At 47.2% G+C, this 17,675-nt stretch overlaps 1 protein-coding gene across 8 annotated transcripts in view; it reads left to right on the top strand.

Annotated features, from left to right (window-relative positions):
- Positions 1-17,675, top strand: part of sorcs2 (sortilin-related VPS10 domain containing receptor 2) — an 840,628-nt gene that overhangs the window by 511,956 nt on the left and 310,997 nt on the right. The window contains exon 1 of one of the 8 annotated variants that reach the window (XM_038792101.1): positions 934-955. The exons of the other annotated variants lie outside the window; for them this stretch is intronic. Within the exon in view, the coding sequence (XP_038648029.1) occupies positions 950-955 (6 nt within the window). The 5' untranslated portion in view covers positions 934-949. Of the gene's footprint in view, positions 1-933; positions 956-17,675 lie in introns of those variants that run through there. 8 annotated transcript variants of the gene reach the window in all.

Here is a 17,675-nt window from a genome sequence, read left to right as displayed (position 1 = left end):
GGGTGCCATTGGGTCTTCATGTGGTTAACATTTTCATGGTTTTGGTCGCATTCTTTTCTCGTTAATTGTTTTGACTTTTCCACAGCAGACTCGAACACTATGGTCATGTCAGTCTTTTGTGATTGTGTAGTTGCCGGTGGCTTTCCACAAGATCCTCTCTCGTTATTTTTTTTGCTGCAGTTGGTGACTAAAGAAACATGCATGTCCTTGATCTGTTGCCAGGACAACCATCATGCATGAGTGGAAAAGTTCATTACAGCTGTTTTTGCAAATGAAGTACGGATCTCTCCATGATAGGTTTTTTAAGAAGTGACTAATCCAATATGTTAGTAATCCGTGTGACAGTATGAATAATTTCATAAATATTTTAATTACACTGTCTGCAGGTGTCTGATTTGCATAATCAGAGCCATCCTGGAGTAATGGGACTTGGCTCAGTTTATTCAAACATATGTGCATACAGAATCACATCCCTTATCTTCTGGCCTGCAAGGTCAGGTTATTATTGTGTCTGCTTAATAGGAACCAGAGTGCTGGACGTGTTGTGAATTGACTTGTGTCCGCTGGTGTATTCTATCCCACAGCTGCATCATTCCATTGGGATATCTATTTTTCTGCCTTTGTTACAGTGCATCAAAATGAAAGCCAGATCAAAGTCCATTTCCATATATTGCAGCTTCCTGAAAACATCCATATGACAAGCATAAGCATTATCTTTATCAATTGTTCCTGTCTACCTCCATGCAATTTATCTCTGGCCATGTATGTTGACAGATTAATGTGACACAGCCTCTGACAGAGCCGCACTGGGTTTTGGTTTGGCCCACATGCTTTAAGTGTGTGCGTGTGTGTGTGTATGTGTGTGTTTGTTTGCTTCAGAGGGATGAGTGGGAAGAGCTGACAGAAGGAATGATGTTCCAACCCTACCTTGACATGGAGGAAATTTAAAATGCGGGTATGTGCGAATGTGTCTTTTTAATTCCCTGATTCTGTGTTCTAAAAAATCTAAAGGTACAGTCTCCAATGTCCCAGGTGACCATAGGCTACTTTTCTCCTTTGAGAGGGAGAGCTGACCGTTGGTGATTTAACCTGAGGATCACCACATCTCAGGCGAGGGGTAAGGTTGAGAAGGCAGACCATCACGAGTAACCTCAGCCTGTATGGGAATTGAACCCGCATTGCTGACCTAGTTCTGCATCACAATCCAGCTGTCTAGCTCACAGAGCTAAACCCGCCCCCAAAAAATCTGTGAAAAAAATCTAATACCATAAGCATAGATAGACTGATACACCGAGGACTAGCCATCAGTTCAAACATTATATCATCTACATATGGCAGTTTTTCTGCCACTTCAGAGTAAACTTCGAGGGTTTGTGAAGATAGATGTAGACCTGGCTTTAGAATAACTGAAAATGTTAGTGTTGTTGTCAACTTTTTAGAACCTTTGATCAGCATCTCTGCTATTGATCTTACACCATTGAACTTATTTATGCAGCCCAGTGGCTGGTGGGGAGTTGTGGCCACTCTGAATGCCTGTGTCTCTTTCAGAGTCTTTTCAGCCTCTCCGTGTTTATTTTGTGGGATCAAGGCCTCTGTGACCAGTGGACCCCACAGAGAGTGTGCCATTGACATGAGTAGCAATATAATTAAGTTTTCTTTATTTCTTTTTCACAGTTAGGTTCTTTTATTAAGAGCTGGGAGGGCATGTTTAAAAAAAGAGTAGTTTGTACGTCCGAAAAGGAAGACCAGTGAACTCAGCGGTACACTATCCAAAGACACGCAACAGTGCCTCAGCATCATCTACCTTCTTCTGGCCAGCCTATGGCCGTTGTTTGAAATGTTATTAGACGCACCGTTTAGAACTGGAAGCTCATTTTTGTTTATTGGCATCACTGTTCACTGTGTAGATTTTATGAGGTGGTACTCCCAGTATCGAATTCTCATTCAATTAGCGCAGGCGTTGGAGAATCAATTGCAAAGGCAGCACGACTGACTTGTGGCAACTGCAATTTTCTGCTCATTAATTTTAAAGACTGAGATCCAGAGCACTGCCAATTGTCCCTGTGTTGGATTTTCTGAACCATGCACCTGGCAAATGTGAACCTGCTTTGGGGGTCTACGTTTGTAGTTTATCCGATGAAATCTGCCATCAATGTGAATGGGATAGATTCACAGCATGGGAAGTCAAACCTGTTACCTCTGACACAAGTGTGGCGTTAGAGTAACTAATTTTAATTTCGGCAAACGCTGTTCTCCTTTTGGATCAAAACCAGATGAATACAGCGTTGGCCGATACATTAACCTGGTAGTTGCCAAGTTTTGAGCAGATTCCTATTTTTATTTTTCTCTTAATTTTCTCCTCCCACCCCTCTGCTGAAATCATTAACTCCTTACTAGCTACAATTCCAAGCTGTTATCAAGCCACTGATACCTCAACTGAGTAAATTTGTGAATGATTCTGGTTAACGGTTTTACAATGGAGAGGCATCACAATGAGTTTGATTCTGCTATCTTCTGAAATCCGAACTCATGCAGTTCCAGCTGGGGTAGTTATCAGTGCTGGGCACAATGAACAATCATCCTCTTCCTACCCTTGCCACGAGATCAGTTGTCGCACCAATTCTGTCTCCTAGCTCGACTGTTGCTGGGGGAACGTGGTGAACCTGTGTACAACTCGATGTAAGAATTAGACAAACCAGAATCCTCAATGTAACAAGTTAGGAGTTAGTTTTATTGCTAAAACTCACTCAAGTAAAGATTCAGAAATTGTTAACAAAAGAGGTTTAAAATGGATAAATACGCCCAACTTCTCACTCATGCAGAAAAGATACAATCAGCTTCCTCAGGCATGCACAAAAGAAATAAAGCTTTAAAGATATCAGATATTAAAACTTGGCCAGGTGTTTTTAAAAAAGGTAACTTCTGAAGAGTTTGTCATGGATTGTCTAAATGTTTGTTCAGAGCTTGAACATCACTTTCCATGGTGGCTGATGATACTTTGGTTTCTCATGAAGCAATTTCTCGACAGTTGAGGCTGGTTGAGTCTCTTATCTCTTGAAGACTGGAGTTGAATTGGACTCCTCCTTTAAGAACACTTTGTTTGGGCAGCACGGTGGCTAGTGGTTAGCACAGCTGCCTCACGGCGCTGAGGTCCCAGGTTTGATCCCGGCTCTGGGTCACTGTCCGTGTGGAGTTTGCACATTCTCCCCGTGTCTGCGTGGGTTTCGCCCCCACAACCCAAAAATGTGCAGAGTAGGTGGATTGGCCACACTAAATTACCCCTTAATTGGAAAAAATAACTGGGTAATCTAAATTTAAAACAAAAAAGAACACTTTGTTTGCAGCAATAAGATCTTCTGGTGGATTTTTAAACCATAAATAGGACTCAGCTTTATTCAGAGATGTTTCAGAAAGAGGGGGTGCAGGTAAGGTGGTTGTCCCCACTTTCTCTGTGGCAGTCTCTGTTCATTCAAATCCAGCATATATTACACCTAAGCACTTGGTCATGTGATCTCTAGTTTCAATCTGGGACTTGCCTTGCCATTGCCTCTGAGAGCTCCATGGACTATGTGTCTCCTTAAAGTGACTTGTGGCCTTCATAAATGCAACTTAGTTGCTGCTGTAAGCCAGTGTCCTTTGTTAGGCACAAAATGTTATTTTCAAAAAGTTCTATACAAATGACATTACACATTATTATTTTATATGGCACAGTTTCATAACACTATATTGACATTTAAGAGGCAGTAAGATTATGTCATTTTAGGGTTGTAGATCTCTAGTCCCAGAATGGAGTAGATAAACTGAGTGCTCTCTCTTCGCTATGCTTGCCTTTATGAGTATAATTCATGGATACAGGAGGATGAGAAATAGAAAACATATCTAGATGTAATAGAGGGTATTCTGAGATTGAAGCTAAGCACTTCTTTGCGACAGAGTAGAGGCAGCTTTATCTAACTGCACGTGCGTGTAAGATGATAAGCAAATGCTGAAACAGATGTATTGTGTAAAAACTGGTTGTGGTGTAACCATGTGTGCACTGAGCAGGAGGAGTGGACTGTGGAGTATTGAGATTGGATGAATCTTGGACCGAAGAATTTACGAGAGCCATAGGTGAGGTAACAAGCTGGAGCTTGCAACAAATTGGACTTATCTAATCAGCTATGAGACAAAGGAAGGTGCTGTTGGTAAATAAAAGCAAAGTATTGCAGATGCTGCAATCTGAAACAAACACAGAAAATACTGGACAATCTCAGCAGGTCTGACAGCATCTGTGGAGAGAGAAGGGAGCGAACGTTTCGAGTCTAAATGACTCTTTATCAAAGCTGGAAAGAACTGGAAATAAGATCAGGTTTATATTGTTGGGGGTTGGATAGAAAACCAGCGATAGGTGGAGACTGACAAAGATGTCATTAAGAAAAAGGCATGTAAATGGTCATGCTCAAGGCTAAGAAAGGTACTGATAGTGGAACATTAAGAGATCAGAATATGTTAATGGCATAACAAAGGTAAGCAGTGTGTCAAAGGGCAATTAGGAACAGGGAACAGATAGCCCACGCCCAACCCACCCCACCTCTCCACAGATGCTGTCAGATCTGCTGTGATTTCCAGTGCTTTCTGTTTTTGTTGCAGCTGGAAGAGTCTTCCCTTTAATGGACAATGAAATAATTGAGCTGAATCATGAGCTGAAATTGGCTTCTGGCCAAATATGGTAGGAGAGAGCATATATGCTAACATCGAGATAATTTGAATACAACCAAGAACTTAAAAATCAGAGTGAGACGGGATCTGTACTGTAGTGGGGAAGAGTGTCCTGGACAGCTCCTGGAAAATATGCACAAAGTTGCCGACGATTGGCCACCCAGAGCGAGCTCCTGCACACATATAATAAGCAACCAGTAATTATTATTTTCTGTAACTTGAATATAAAGTAGCCATGACATGGAGATGCCAGCGTTGGACTGGGGTCGGCACACTAAGAACTCTTACAACAACAGGATAAAGTCCAACACGTTTATTTGGAATCGTTAGCTTTCGGAGTGCCGTTCCTTTATCAGGTGAGTCACCTGAGGAAGAAGCTGCACTCCGAAAGCTAGTGATTCCAAACAAACCTGTTTCACTTTAACCTGTTGTGTAAGTCTACTTATTGAAAATAAGGGTTAGTAAAGGCACTGCCATCTGTAAGTGGGCACAATACTCTCAGTATCTGTCATTCTAAGATGTGGAGATACCGGCGTTGGACTGGGGTGAGCACAGTAAGAAGTCTTACAACACCAGGTTAAAGTCCAACATGTTTGTTTCAAACACTAGCTTTCGGAGCACTGCTCCTTCATCACCTGAGGAAGGAGCAGTGCTCCGAAAGCTAGTGTATGAAACAAACATGTTGGACTTTAACCTGGTGTTGTAAGACTTCTTACATTATTCTAAGAGTAGGAGTTCAACCCAAGGTAATTGTTCACCTGAGAATGCTTGATGTTGACAGAAATGGGGATCCCATTCCCCAGCAAAAATAACTCTTGCTCCTTGAGGAACAAAACAATTCCCTAAAGATTTTTTTTTTAAAGGAAAAAATTGCAATTCGAACTGAACAATATTTCACAGATGTGAATGATGTATCCTGAATTGTGTAAATTTTGAGGAAAGAACTAATTCTTTGGAATGATATGTTAAAATGATTCCCGGATAAACACTTCCCCAATGGGCAATGTGTACACTGTGCAAGTAAATTGAAAACTGGTTCTAATTTTCCCTATTTATTTTCTTTAGAAGAATTGCATCAATACAACGCCATTCTTATTTACTGTGGGATTAACTTTCTTGAAACGGGCTTGTCTGACAGTGAGAGGATGTTTTCCCACAACAGTTTCCCAAACAAGTGCATTCATAAGAAGATAACCATGGTCAAGTGTTACAGCTACAGTTTATTTTTAAAAATTTCTTTTTCATAATGTTTTATTAAGTTATTTGAAATTTTTTATAAGAGTAACCTAAACAATGACATCAACATGGTAATATAAACATTCCCCCCTGCCCATAGCCCAATCTTCACGCACTTCAACCATACAACAATCTCCCCCCCCCCCCCCCCCCCCCCCCCCCCGGAATACTGCATCTGCTGTCTTTTAAATTTTCCCCGAGAAAGTCGACGAACGGCTGCCACCTCCGGGCGAACCCTAACATTGACCCTCTTAAGGCAAACTTTATTTTCTCGAGACTGAGAAAACCCAGCCATGTCACTAACCCAGGTCTCCACACTTGGGGGTTTCGAGTCCCTCCACATTAACAAGATCCCGGCTACCAGGGAGGCAAAGGCCTCTTTCGCCCCCTGAACTCCCGGATCTTCCGACACGCCAAAGATAGCTACCTCCGGACTCGGCACCACCTGTGTTTTTAGTACCGTGGACATTGCCTTAGCAAAATCCTGCCAAAACCCTCTAAGCTTCGGGCATGCCCAAAACATGCGGACATGATTTGCTGGGCTTCCCGTGCAACTCGCACACCTATCCTCAATCCTGAAGAACTTACTCATCCTAGCCGCTGTCATGTGTGCCCGGTGTTCTACCTTAAATTGTATCAGGCTAAGCCTGGCGCATGATGAGGAGGTATTAACCCTGCTTAGGGCATCCGCCCATAGACCCGCCTCTATCTCTCCTCCTAGCTCGTCCTCTCACTTGCCCATAAGCTCCTCCACCGGAGATTCCTCCGCCTCCGAAAGCTCCTGGTAAATATCCGATACCTTCCCCTCTCCCACCCGGGTACTGGAAACTACTCTATCCTGTATCCCCCGTGGCGGCAGCAGCGGAAAGGCCGACACCCGTTTTCTCAGGAAGTCTCGCACCTGCAAATACCTGAAACCATTCCCTGCTGGCAATTTAAATTTATCCTCCAAAGCTTTCAAGCTGGGAAAGCTTCCGTCTATAAATAAATCCCCCATCCTTCCAATTCCTGCCCTCTGCCAACTACGGAACCCACCATCCAGCCTACCCGGCACAAACCTGTGGTTATTATAAATTGGGGTCCCAATCGTTGCTCCCTCCACTCTCATATCTCCTCCATTGCCCCCAGATCCTCAGAGCCGCCACTACCGCAGACTTGTGGAGTATTGGGCCGGCGAGAACGGCAGAGGTGCCGTTAGCAATGCTCCCAGACTGGTGTCTTTACATGACGCTGTCTCCATCTGCTCCCATGCCGACCCCTCCCCCACTACCCACTTCCTAATCATGGCTATATTAGCTGCCCAATAGTAATTGCAGAAGTTTGGCAGCGCCAACCTATCCTCCCCCAGACTGCGCTCCAGCAACACTTTCTTCACTCGCGAGGTTTTACTCGCCCACACAAAGCCCAAAATAATCTTATCCACCCGCTTGAAAAAGGCCTTAGGGATGAAGATGGGGAGGCACTGAAAGACAAACAGAAATCTGGGGTGGACCGTCATTTTCACGTCTGTACCCTCCCTGCCATTGATAGCGGGAGCATGTCCCATCTCTTAAAGTCCCCTTCCATTTGTTGTACCAACCAGGATAGGTTTAACTTGTGCAGTGCCTCCCATTTCCGGGCCACTTGGATTCCCAGATGTCGAAAGCCCTTCCCTACCATTCTAAGCAGCAGCTCTCCCAGTCTCTTCTCCTGCCCTCTTGCCTGGATCTCAAACATCTCACTTTTGCATTACTTCCCCCATCCCCTCCAAAGGGTCTGAAATATACAAGAGCAGGTCATCTGCGTAGAGCGAGACCCGGTGCTCCCCCCCCCTCCCCCCCCAGAACCAGCCCTTTCCATTTGCAAGAGGCTCTTAATGCCAAGGCTAATGGCTCTACGACCAGAGCAAACAGTAACGGGGAGAGGGGGCACCCTTGCCTCGTCCCTCGGTGTAGTTCAAAATACCCCAACTTCAGCCGGTTCGTACGCACACTCGCTACTGGTGCCTGATAGAGAAACCGCACCCAATCAATAAAGCCCTCACCAGACTACCGGTAGCGGCCACGTCCGGATAGGTCGCTCATATGGCAGCTCCCGCCGAGATCGGACATTTGGGCCCTTTAACGGAGCTTTAGCATCACTTCGGCGGTGATACCCGGCGTAGCAAGGGGCGCTGGAGAGGTTCCCCTCGTCGCTGCATGGAGGGGACCAGGAGTGGGGCCGTGCAGAGAGCAATTGCGGTGAAGCGGATGGAACAGGCGCGAGAGGACAAAATGGCGGCCGGCGCGGACCAGGCAGTGTGGGCCCAGTGGTCGAGGGAGCAGCAGGAGTTCCTGAAGAGCTGCTTCGCAGAGCTGAAGACGGAGATGCTGGCCCTATGAAGGCCTCTATGGAAAAGATGGTGGAGACTCAGAAGATGCAGGAGAAGGCTATTAAAGAGGTGGAGAAGAAAGTTTCTGACAATGAGGATGAGATCCTGGGCCTGGCGGTCAGGGTGGAGACACATGAGGCCCTACACAAGTGATGACAGGAGAGACTGGATGACCTCGAAAACAGGTCTAGGAGACAAAACCTGCGAATTCTGGACCTCCTTGAAGGTGTGGAGGGGTCGGACACGAGCGCGTATGTGACCACGATGCTGGGGAGGTTGATGGGCGCGGGGGCCTTCCCGCGGCCCTTGCAACTGGATGGGGCGCAGAGAGTCCTCGCAAGGAAGCCTAGGGCGAACGAACCGCCGAGGGCAATGGTGATAAGATTCCACCGTTTCACAGATAAGGAGCGTGTCTTGCGATGGGCAAAGAAGGAGCGGAGCAGTAAGTGGGAGAACTGTGAGATTCATACATACCAGGACCTGGGAGCTGAACTGGCTAAGAGGTGTGCGGGATTCAACCGGGCTAAGGCGGCCCTCCACAACAAAGGGGTGAAGTTCGGTCTGCTACATCTGGCGAGGCTTTGGGTCATGTACCAGGACCAGCAGCACTATTTCAATACACTGGATGAGGTGTGGACATTTATTAAGCATGAAAAGCTGGACTCGAGCTAAAGGACAGCTACACGATAGCGAAACACCCTGGTGGGGATGTGTAACCAGGTGTTGTCCTAATGTAAGATTGGAAGCAGAATTTAGGCTGTGAGCGGACTGATTGGGTGGGGGGGGGGGGGATCTGGTGGGGGCTATGTGATGGTGAGTCATCCTTTTCGTTTGCTGTTTCGCCCTCTGGGCCCTTTGCCACGTTCTCGGATCTGGCGGAGCTCAGCCACAGAGGGGGAGTGTGGCCCGATGGTTAGGGCCGCTCTCCAGGTGGGAGGAGTCGTTCTTTTTTCTAGGGGCAGGGTAACGCCCGGGGGGGTATTTCCTGTTTCTCTGGAATAATCTGGTTGGTTCTCTCTCTCTTACCTTTTGGGGGAGGGGAGGTTGGGGGCCTGAACAAGGAGGCAACAGTAAGGTTGGAGATAGAGGCGGGAGTGGCCGGGATCAGCATGGGTCAGTTGACTTACGGAAGCATAATGGGGGGAAAATCAGTGTTAAGCGGGGGCTTGACAGGGGGGATTGGGATTTGGGGGATGGGGCGTTGCTTTGCTGACTGAAGGGAACCAACTTTTGGGAACAGATGGAGAGTCGGGTTTGGGGGCCGCCGGCGGGAGGGCTTGAGTGAGAGGTGGGTGCGGGCCTGTGGCTGGCCGAAAAAGGGAGATGGTGAGTCGGCGGGGCGGGGGGGGGGGGGGGGGGGGGGGGGGGGGGGGGGGGGGGGGGGTCAACACCCCGTCCAGGCTGATCACGTGGAATGTGATGTGTCTAAATGGGCCGGTCAAGAGGGCTCGCGTGTTCTCGTACTTAAAGAAATTAAAGGCAGATGTAGCCATGCTACAGGAGACACATTTAAAACTCGCTGACCAAACGAGACTGAGGAGGGGATGGGTAGGCCAGGTGTTCGGGGGGTGGCAATCCTGGTTAGTAAACAGGTGGCATTTGAGGCAGGGCGTGTTGTGGCACACAAAGGGGGGCAGGTACATAATGGTGAATGGTAAGCTGCAGGGGGCCCGGGTGGTGCTGGTGAACATTTATGCCCCGAACTGGGATGACGTGGAATTCATGAGGTGCATGCTAGGTAAAAGAGACCGGCAGCGGCCAAGGTCCTGAAGGGGTTCATGGATCAATGAGGGGTGTGGGCCCATGGAGGTTGTTGTCACATAGTTTTGGATGCTCCTCCTTATCCGCCCAAGGGCGAAGGAGTTTTCTTTTTTCTCCCACAAAGTGTACTCTCGGATTGATTTTTTTTGTGTTGAGCAGGGCGTTAATCCCAAGGGTGGAGGGGTCGAGTATTCGGCCATTACGGTCTCAGACCATGCTGGGTGGACTTGCGACTAGGGGCGGTGGGAGGGCAGCGCACTCTCTGGAGACTGGACGTGGGACTGCTAGCGGATGAAGAGGTTTGGGGGCGGATAAGGAGGAGCATACAGGGGAGGTAACAGCGACTGCGGTCTGGGAGGCTATGATGACAGTTATTAGAGGGGAGTTAATTTCTATTACGTCCCATAGAGAGAAGAGGGAGAGGGCGGAGAGGGAGAGGCTGGTGGGAAAGATACTCAGAGTAGACATGAAGTAAGCAGAGACCCCCGAGGAGGGGCTGCTAAAGGAGCACCGGAGGCTGCAGGCAGAGTTTGATCTGTTGACCACAGGGAAGGCGGAGGTGCAGCTGAGGAAGGTGAAAGGGGCAGTCTACGAGTATGGGGAAAATGTTAGTAGGATGCTGGCGCACCAACTTCACAGGAGAGAGGTGGCCAGGGAAATTGGGGGAGTTAGGGATAAGGAAGGTAACACGGTCTTGGGCCCAGAGAAGATCAACAAAGTCTTCAAGAAGTTTTATTGTAAGCTGTACGAGTCAGAACATCTGGTGGGAGCGGAAGGGATGAAGTAATTTATGGACCAATTGAGGTTCCCAAGGGTAGACAAGGATCTGGTAGAGGGACTGGGGGCCCCGATTGAGTTGGAGGAGATAGTTAAGAGCCTGGATAGTATGCAGTCGGGCAAGGCCCCGGGGCCGGTTACCCTGTATAATTCTACAAGAAATTCTCGGAGCTGCTGAGCCCACTCCTGCTAAGAAACATTAACGAGGCTAAGGAGAGAGGAGCCCTCCCCCTGACAATGTCGCGGACCTTGATCTTGCTCATCCTCAAGAGGGGGAAGGATCCGCTATAATGCGGGTCCTACAGACCGATATCGCTCCTAAACGTAGATGCCAAACTGCTGGCCAAGATTTTGGTCACTAGAATAGAGGACTGTGTCCTGGGAGTGATTGATGAGGATCAGACAGGCTTCGTCAAGAGCAGACAACTGAACACAAATGTGAGGATGCTCCTAAATCTTATCATGATGACCTCAGAAGGAGGGGACGCGGTAGTGGCTGCAATGGATGCAGAGAAAGCCTTTGACTGGGTGGAATGGCAGTACCTGTGGGAAGCGTTAAGTAGGTTTGGATTTGGTGAGGGATTTATAGGGTGGGTCAAACTACTGTATCAGGCCCCCGTAACAAGTGTGTCTACGAACCGGCTGAGGTCGGAGTGTTTTAGGCTACACCGAGGGGTGAGGCAGGGGTGCCCCCTATCCCCGCTACTATTTGTCCTTGCAATTGAGTCATTGGCCATAGCGCTGAGGACTTCTGGGAACTGGAGGGGCTGGTTCGGGGACGTTGGGGAAGGAGCACCAGGTTTCGCTCTATGCAGACGACCTGCTCCTGTATATTTCATTCCCGCTAGAGGGGATGGGGGAGGTCATGCAGATCTTAAGGGACTTTGGGAGCTTCTCGGGGTCCAAGTTGAACATGGGGAAAAGTGAGCTGTTTCTAATCCACGCTAGGTGTCAGGAGGAGAGACTGCAGGAGCTCCCGCTCAAGATGGTGGAGAGAAGCTCTCGTTACCTAGGTATACAGGTGACTAGGAATTGGGATGCCCTACACAGGCTCAATCTATCTATCTATCTCGGCTTGCAGAGCAGATGGAGGGAGACTTTAAAAGGTGGGACATGCTCCCGCTTTCCCTGGCGGGAAGGGTGCAGACCGTGAAAATGACGGTTCTCCCCAGATTCCTGTTTGTTTTCCAGTGCCTTCCCATCTTCAACCCCAAATCCTCCTTCAAGCGGGTGAACAGGATTATCACGGGGTTTGAGTGGGCAAACAAAACCCCGTGAGTTAAAAGACTGTTTTTAGAGCGCAGTCCGGGGTGGGGGGGGGGTTTGGCAGTACCGAACCCCGGGGGGGGGGGGGGGGGGGGGGGTGTTGGCGCTATCGAACCTCTGTAGCTACTACTGGTCGGCTACATATGGCCATGATTAGGAAATGGGTATTGGAGGAGGGGTTGGCCTGGAGGCGGCGTCATGCAAACGCACCACCCTAGGGGCACTGGTAACGGCACCGCTGCCGTTCTCGCTGGCACAATACACCACGAGCCCGATGGTGACGGTGGCACTGAGGGTCTGGGGTCAGTGGAGAAGGCACAGGAAGGAGGAGGGGGCCTCAGTTTGGACCCCGATACGGAATAATCATAGATTTGTCCTGGTCAAGATAGAAGGAGGGTTTCAAAGTTGGCACAGGGCAGGCATCAAAAGGATGGGGGACCTGTTCATAGATGGGACGTACCCTAGCTTGAAGGGTCTGGAGGAGAAATTCAGTCTGCCCCCTGAAAACGCCTTCAGATACCTCCAAGTCCCAGCCTTTCTCAAAAAACAGGTGGGGACATTTCCGTTGCTACGCGCTCGCAGGATACAGAATAGGGTGGTCTCTGGCATCTAGGTAAGGGAGGGGAAGGTGTCGGACATCTACCAAGAACTGCAGGAGGCGGAGGAGGCCCCAGTGGAGGAACTGAAGGGCAAGTGGGAGGAGGAGCTGGGCATGGAGCTGGATGAGGGCCTGTGGGCTGATGCCCTAGGGAGGGTGAATTCCTCCTCATCGTGTGCCAGGCTCAGCTTAATTCAGGTTAAGGTGGTACATCGGGCACACATGACGACAACGAGAATGAGCAAGCTTTTTGGGGTTGAGGACAGATGTGTGAGATGTTCCGGAAGCCCAGCAAACCATGCCCGGTGCTTAAAGAATTCTGGCAGGGCTTTGCCAAGGCTATGTCCAAGATTAAGGGCAGCATGGTAGCATGGTGGTTAGCATCAATGCTTCACAGCTCCAGGGTCCCCGGTTCGATTCCCGGCTGGGTCACTGTCTGTGTGGAGTCTGCACATCCTCCCCGTGTGTGCGTGGGTTTCCTCCGGGTGCTCCGGTTTCCTCCCACAGTCCAAAGATGTGCAGGGTAGGTGGATTGGCCAGGCTAAATTGCCCTTAGTGTCCTAAAAAAAAAATAATGTTAATGGGGGTTGTTGGGTTACTGGTATAGGGTGGATACGTGGGCTTGAGTAGGGTGATCATTGCTCGGCACAACATTGAGGGCTGAAGGGCCTGTTCTGTGCTGTACTGTTCTAATTCTAATTCTAATCTTGGACGCTCGGGTAAAGCCAAGTCCGGAGATAGCGACATTTGGGGTGGCAACCGTTCCTTGACTTTCTAGGCGAGCGTTAAAATGTCAGCAGCAGCAGCAATCCGAGGGGGGGGGGGGGAGGGGGGAACTGTTCTCTTAATGTATATTCTCTTTGTGTGTAATGAAAATAGCCACCTTGTTTTGTTAATTATTCTTCTTTTTTTTTCACTGGTTATGTAAAAATTTTGTTTGAGAAAAACCTTAATAAAAACAAATTAAAAAAAATAAAAGCCCTCACCAAATCCAAACCTTCCCAGCGCCTCCCACAGATCATTCCACTCCACCCAATCAAAAGCCTTCTCCGCATCCATCGCTATCACCACCTCCGCCTTCTCTCCTTCTGAGGGCATCATAATAACATTTAGAAGCCATCGAACATTGGCCTTGAGTTACCTGCCCTTAACAAATCCCTTCTGGTCTTCCCCTATCACCCCCGGGACACAGTTCTCTATCCTTGTGGCCAGTACCTTAGCCAGCAGTTTGGCGTCCACATTCAGTAGAGAAATAAATATAACCCGCATTGCCCCGGATCCTTCTCCAGTTTCAGGATCAATGAAATTGAGGCCTGCGACATTGTTAGGGGGAGGACTCCCTTCTCTCTTGCTTTGTTAAATATCCTCACCAGCAGTGGGCTCAATATCTCTGAAAACTTCTTATAGAATTCCACCGGGTAGAGGTCAGGCCCCGGGGCCTTGCCCGACTGCATGCCCTCCAGCCCCTTGATTATTTCCTCAATATTAATTGGGGCTCCCAGCCCCACCACCAGGTCCTCCTCCACCCTCAGGAACCTCAACTGATCCAGAAATTGCCTCATGCCCTCTATCCCAACCGGGGTTTCCGACTCCTATAATTTACAGCTACAGTTTAAAGATGATTATATCTTCAAATGCAGTTACGCGACACTGTAATCCTGTTTCTAAACCAACTTAAACAGCACATCCTATTTTTTTCAAATCACACCTATTATTATCATCCTCTTTATCGATAATTCTAGGAAAAGGAAGACAAATTATGTGAAGGTTCCTCAGTGAGATCCTCCCATGCCTTCTAATTGTTGAAAAAGTGTAATGGTGGCCCAAAATTGAGATACCTACCTTGCCGCTTCCTTGACTACTCGAGGTATTTAGCTCAGAGAAGACAACCTGTGCCAGAGGGAATGGGTAAATCAGACACCAATCCTATCCCTGAAGACTCACACGTAGATATTAGAGGGTTGCTTTGACACATGGAATGGTACCCTAGCAAACATTAGTGCCAATAGGCTAGATGCCCAGTAAATTGAAAAAGAATAAAAATATACACCAAAAAAAAAGGTTTGCTAATACAGCGTGGTAGAGAATGTTTGTGATAGAAACCAGTTAGTTGGTAAATGAAATGTGCAGCATGCCTTTCTTGGTCAGTGTAATGAAGGCTTTAACATCACTGCCTGAAGAGATTGTATGAACCTTATTGTTTGCAGGCTTTAAAACAGTTTATGGAAAGGACACACTGCAAAGTCGGAGAAATTACTGGGGCCAGTGTCATCTGGCGAAAGGTCTTACAAGAGATTTGATTAGGACTGTTGAGAAGAGCTGTGTGCACTGAATGATTGGGTGGTATCATGTCATTGCTGACTGCAGGCCACTACCAATTTTGTAAATGCAAAGAAGAACAATAAATCTTGCTGCCATTTGTACTGCACAATGTACAGCATCTGCTATGAAGTGAATCCCGTCTAGTGACCAGTGCAGCAGACATAAGTAGGGTATTCAGAGCCCACCCTTTCATGAACTAACCTGTGAGGAAGTAGATACACACTCCTTCAAATTAAAATATTTGATGAGTAATCAAGTAAAACTTGTAATAAAAGTGATTAATTGGGGCATTTCAATAAAGTCATCATAGCTTAGTTTCATGAATTTTCCCAAAACATTTTAATGAACAGCTTTTGAATAATTTTACCAGTATGAATAATGTTCTATATCTAGATTGAAATAACATATTGTGCTGAAGATGAATATATTTAAACACAGCTGTGGTATTAATATGTTTAACCTTCAAGTCAAATTGGCTTTAGATTTGGACAAGAATCCAAATTTGTGTTTCGGATGTTCATCTCTCAATGAAAAAAAGAGCTTTGTTGAAATATGCATTCCTAAAGGTGAGAGATGACAGTGTTGGAAAATAGGAAACTATTCCACTATTTTCATATATTTTCAGTGTGAAACCTTGCCGAACAAGAGAACCTATGAGGACATGTACCTTTTACAATATTGTAACCACAAATTTTAACTTGTGCAATTCGCACATGTGTTCCCAAATTCCCACTGCCCATGGCAGGTGAGGTTCTGCATGTTTACTGAAAATGATCTCTATAATGTGAGGATTAAGCATTTTCTGCTCAGGCTTGGCAAAGGTTGGATGCAGATTCAAATTTATACTTTCAAAATCTCCAATAATGTGACTCAAACCCATTCTTAATCAGCTTTTTGCTGCAACGGCATGAATTGAAGGTCACTGAAGGTAAGCATGCAGGTGCAGCAGGCGTAAAAGAAGCAAGTGGTATGGGGTTGGCCATCACAGCGAGAGGATTCGAGTCCAGGAACAGGGATGTCTTGCTGCAATTATACAGGGCCTTCATGAGGCCACACCTGGAATACTGTGTGCAGTTTTGGTCTCCTTATCTGAGGAAGGATGTTTTTGCTCTAGAGGGAGTGCAGCGAAGGTTTACCAAATTGATTCTTGGATGGCAGGACAGACGTATGAGAAAAGATTGAGTTGCTTAGGATTGTATTCAGGGCAGCACAGTGGCGCAGTGGGTGGCACTGCTGTCTCACGGCACCAGGGTCCCAGGTTCGATCCTGGTTCTGGGTCACTGTCCACGTGAGTTTGCACATTCTCCCCGTGTTTGCATGGGTTTCGCCTCCACAACCCAAAGATATGCGGGGTAGGTGGATTGGCCATGCTAAATTGCCCCTTAATTGGACAGAATGAATTGGGCTCTCTAAATTTATAAAGAAAAAAAAACATTGAAAGGATTGTATTCAGTAGAATGAGGGGGGATCTCATTGAAACCTATAAAATTCTAACTGGATTATACAGGGTAGATGCAAGAAGGATGTTCCTGATGGTGGGGGTGTCTGAGGATACTGGTCAACCATTAAGGATTAAGATGAGGAGAAATTTCTTCTCCAGGTAATGGTCAGCCTGTGGAATTCGTTATCACAGGAAGTAGTTGAGGCCAAAACATTGCATGTTTTCAAGAACCAGTTAGATACGCACTTGGGGCGAAGGGGATCAAAGGGTATGGGGGGGGCAGGATTAGGCTATTGAATTGGATGATGAGCCATGACAGGACAGGCTTGAAGGACGAATGGCCTCCTCCAGTTCCTATTTTCTATGTTTCTATGATTTTCCCATTTTCTTTCAGCAGAGACATCCTTGTGTCCTGTCTGACTGAGGTTGTCAATTTAAAAAAATAAATAATTTAAGAGTACCCAATTTTGTTTTTCAATTAAGGGGCAATTTAGAGTGGCCAATCCACCTACTATGCATCTTTGGGTTGTGGGCGTGAGACCCAAGCAGACACAGGGGAAATGTGCGAACTCCACACGACAGTGACCCGGGGCCGGGATTGAACCCGGGTCCTCAGCGGCGTCAGGCAACAGTGCTGACCAGTGCGTCACCGTGCCGCCTTGAGGTTGTTCTGCTGCCAGAATTGTAATGTCTTGTCTTTTGGACTTGGATATGGAATATACACTACAAATAATGTTGAATTAGAATTTAGGTACTATAAAAAGATTGGCCCTGAAACTCCTGGGTGTTTATTCTGTTGACATAAATGCATTGGAGGGGAACCCCATTGACCCTAAACGAAAGCTGGACACCCCTGTCTTAAATCCTGAGTTGGTTCTTTTGCATGACCTGGGTAGGTGCACTGTGTCAGAAAGGATGCAAAAGTGGTGCCTGGCTCAAATCACCAGTCAAATGATTGGAGTAGCACCATGGCACTCCCATGTTTGGGGCTCATTACAATATCAGCAAATTGCCAATGCGGATAGTTCGATGATTTGTAGGGAATCAGATGGCAATGCTACGCAGTTGAACCAATGATTCATGTTCTTCCCGATCCCGTGGAAATCATCAACAGAGCTTTTTCTTATGAGCTGTCCCTTCAAGGGCCAATTTTCAGCTTGTCAACACTTAATTCCATGGGCAGAGCAAGTGTTGCAGCCAATAAAGTGCCATTGAGATCCGAAATA

This window comes from Scyliorhinus canicula, chromosome 3 (assembly GCF_902713615.1).
Source record: "Scyliorhinus canicula chromosome 3, sScyCan1.1, whole genome shotgun sequence".
Classification (NCBI taxonomy): Eukaryota; Metazoa; Chordata; class Chondrichthyes; order Carcharhiniformes; family Scyliorhinidae; genus Scyliorhinus; species Scyliorhinus canicula.
The sequence above is the reverse complement of the archived record's forward strand: the minus strand, read 5'-3'. Positions and strand labels throughout refer to the sequence as shown.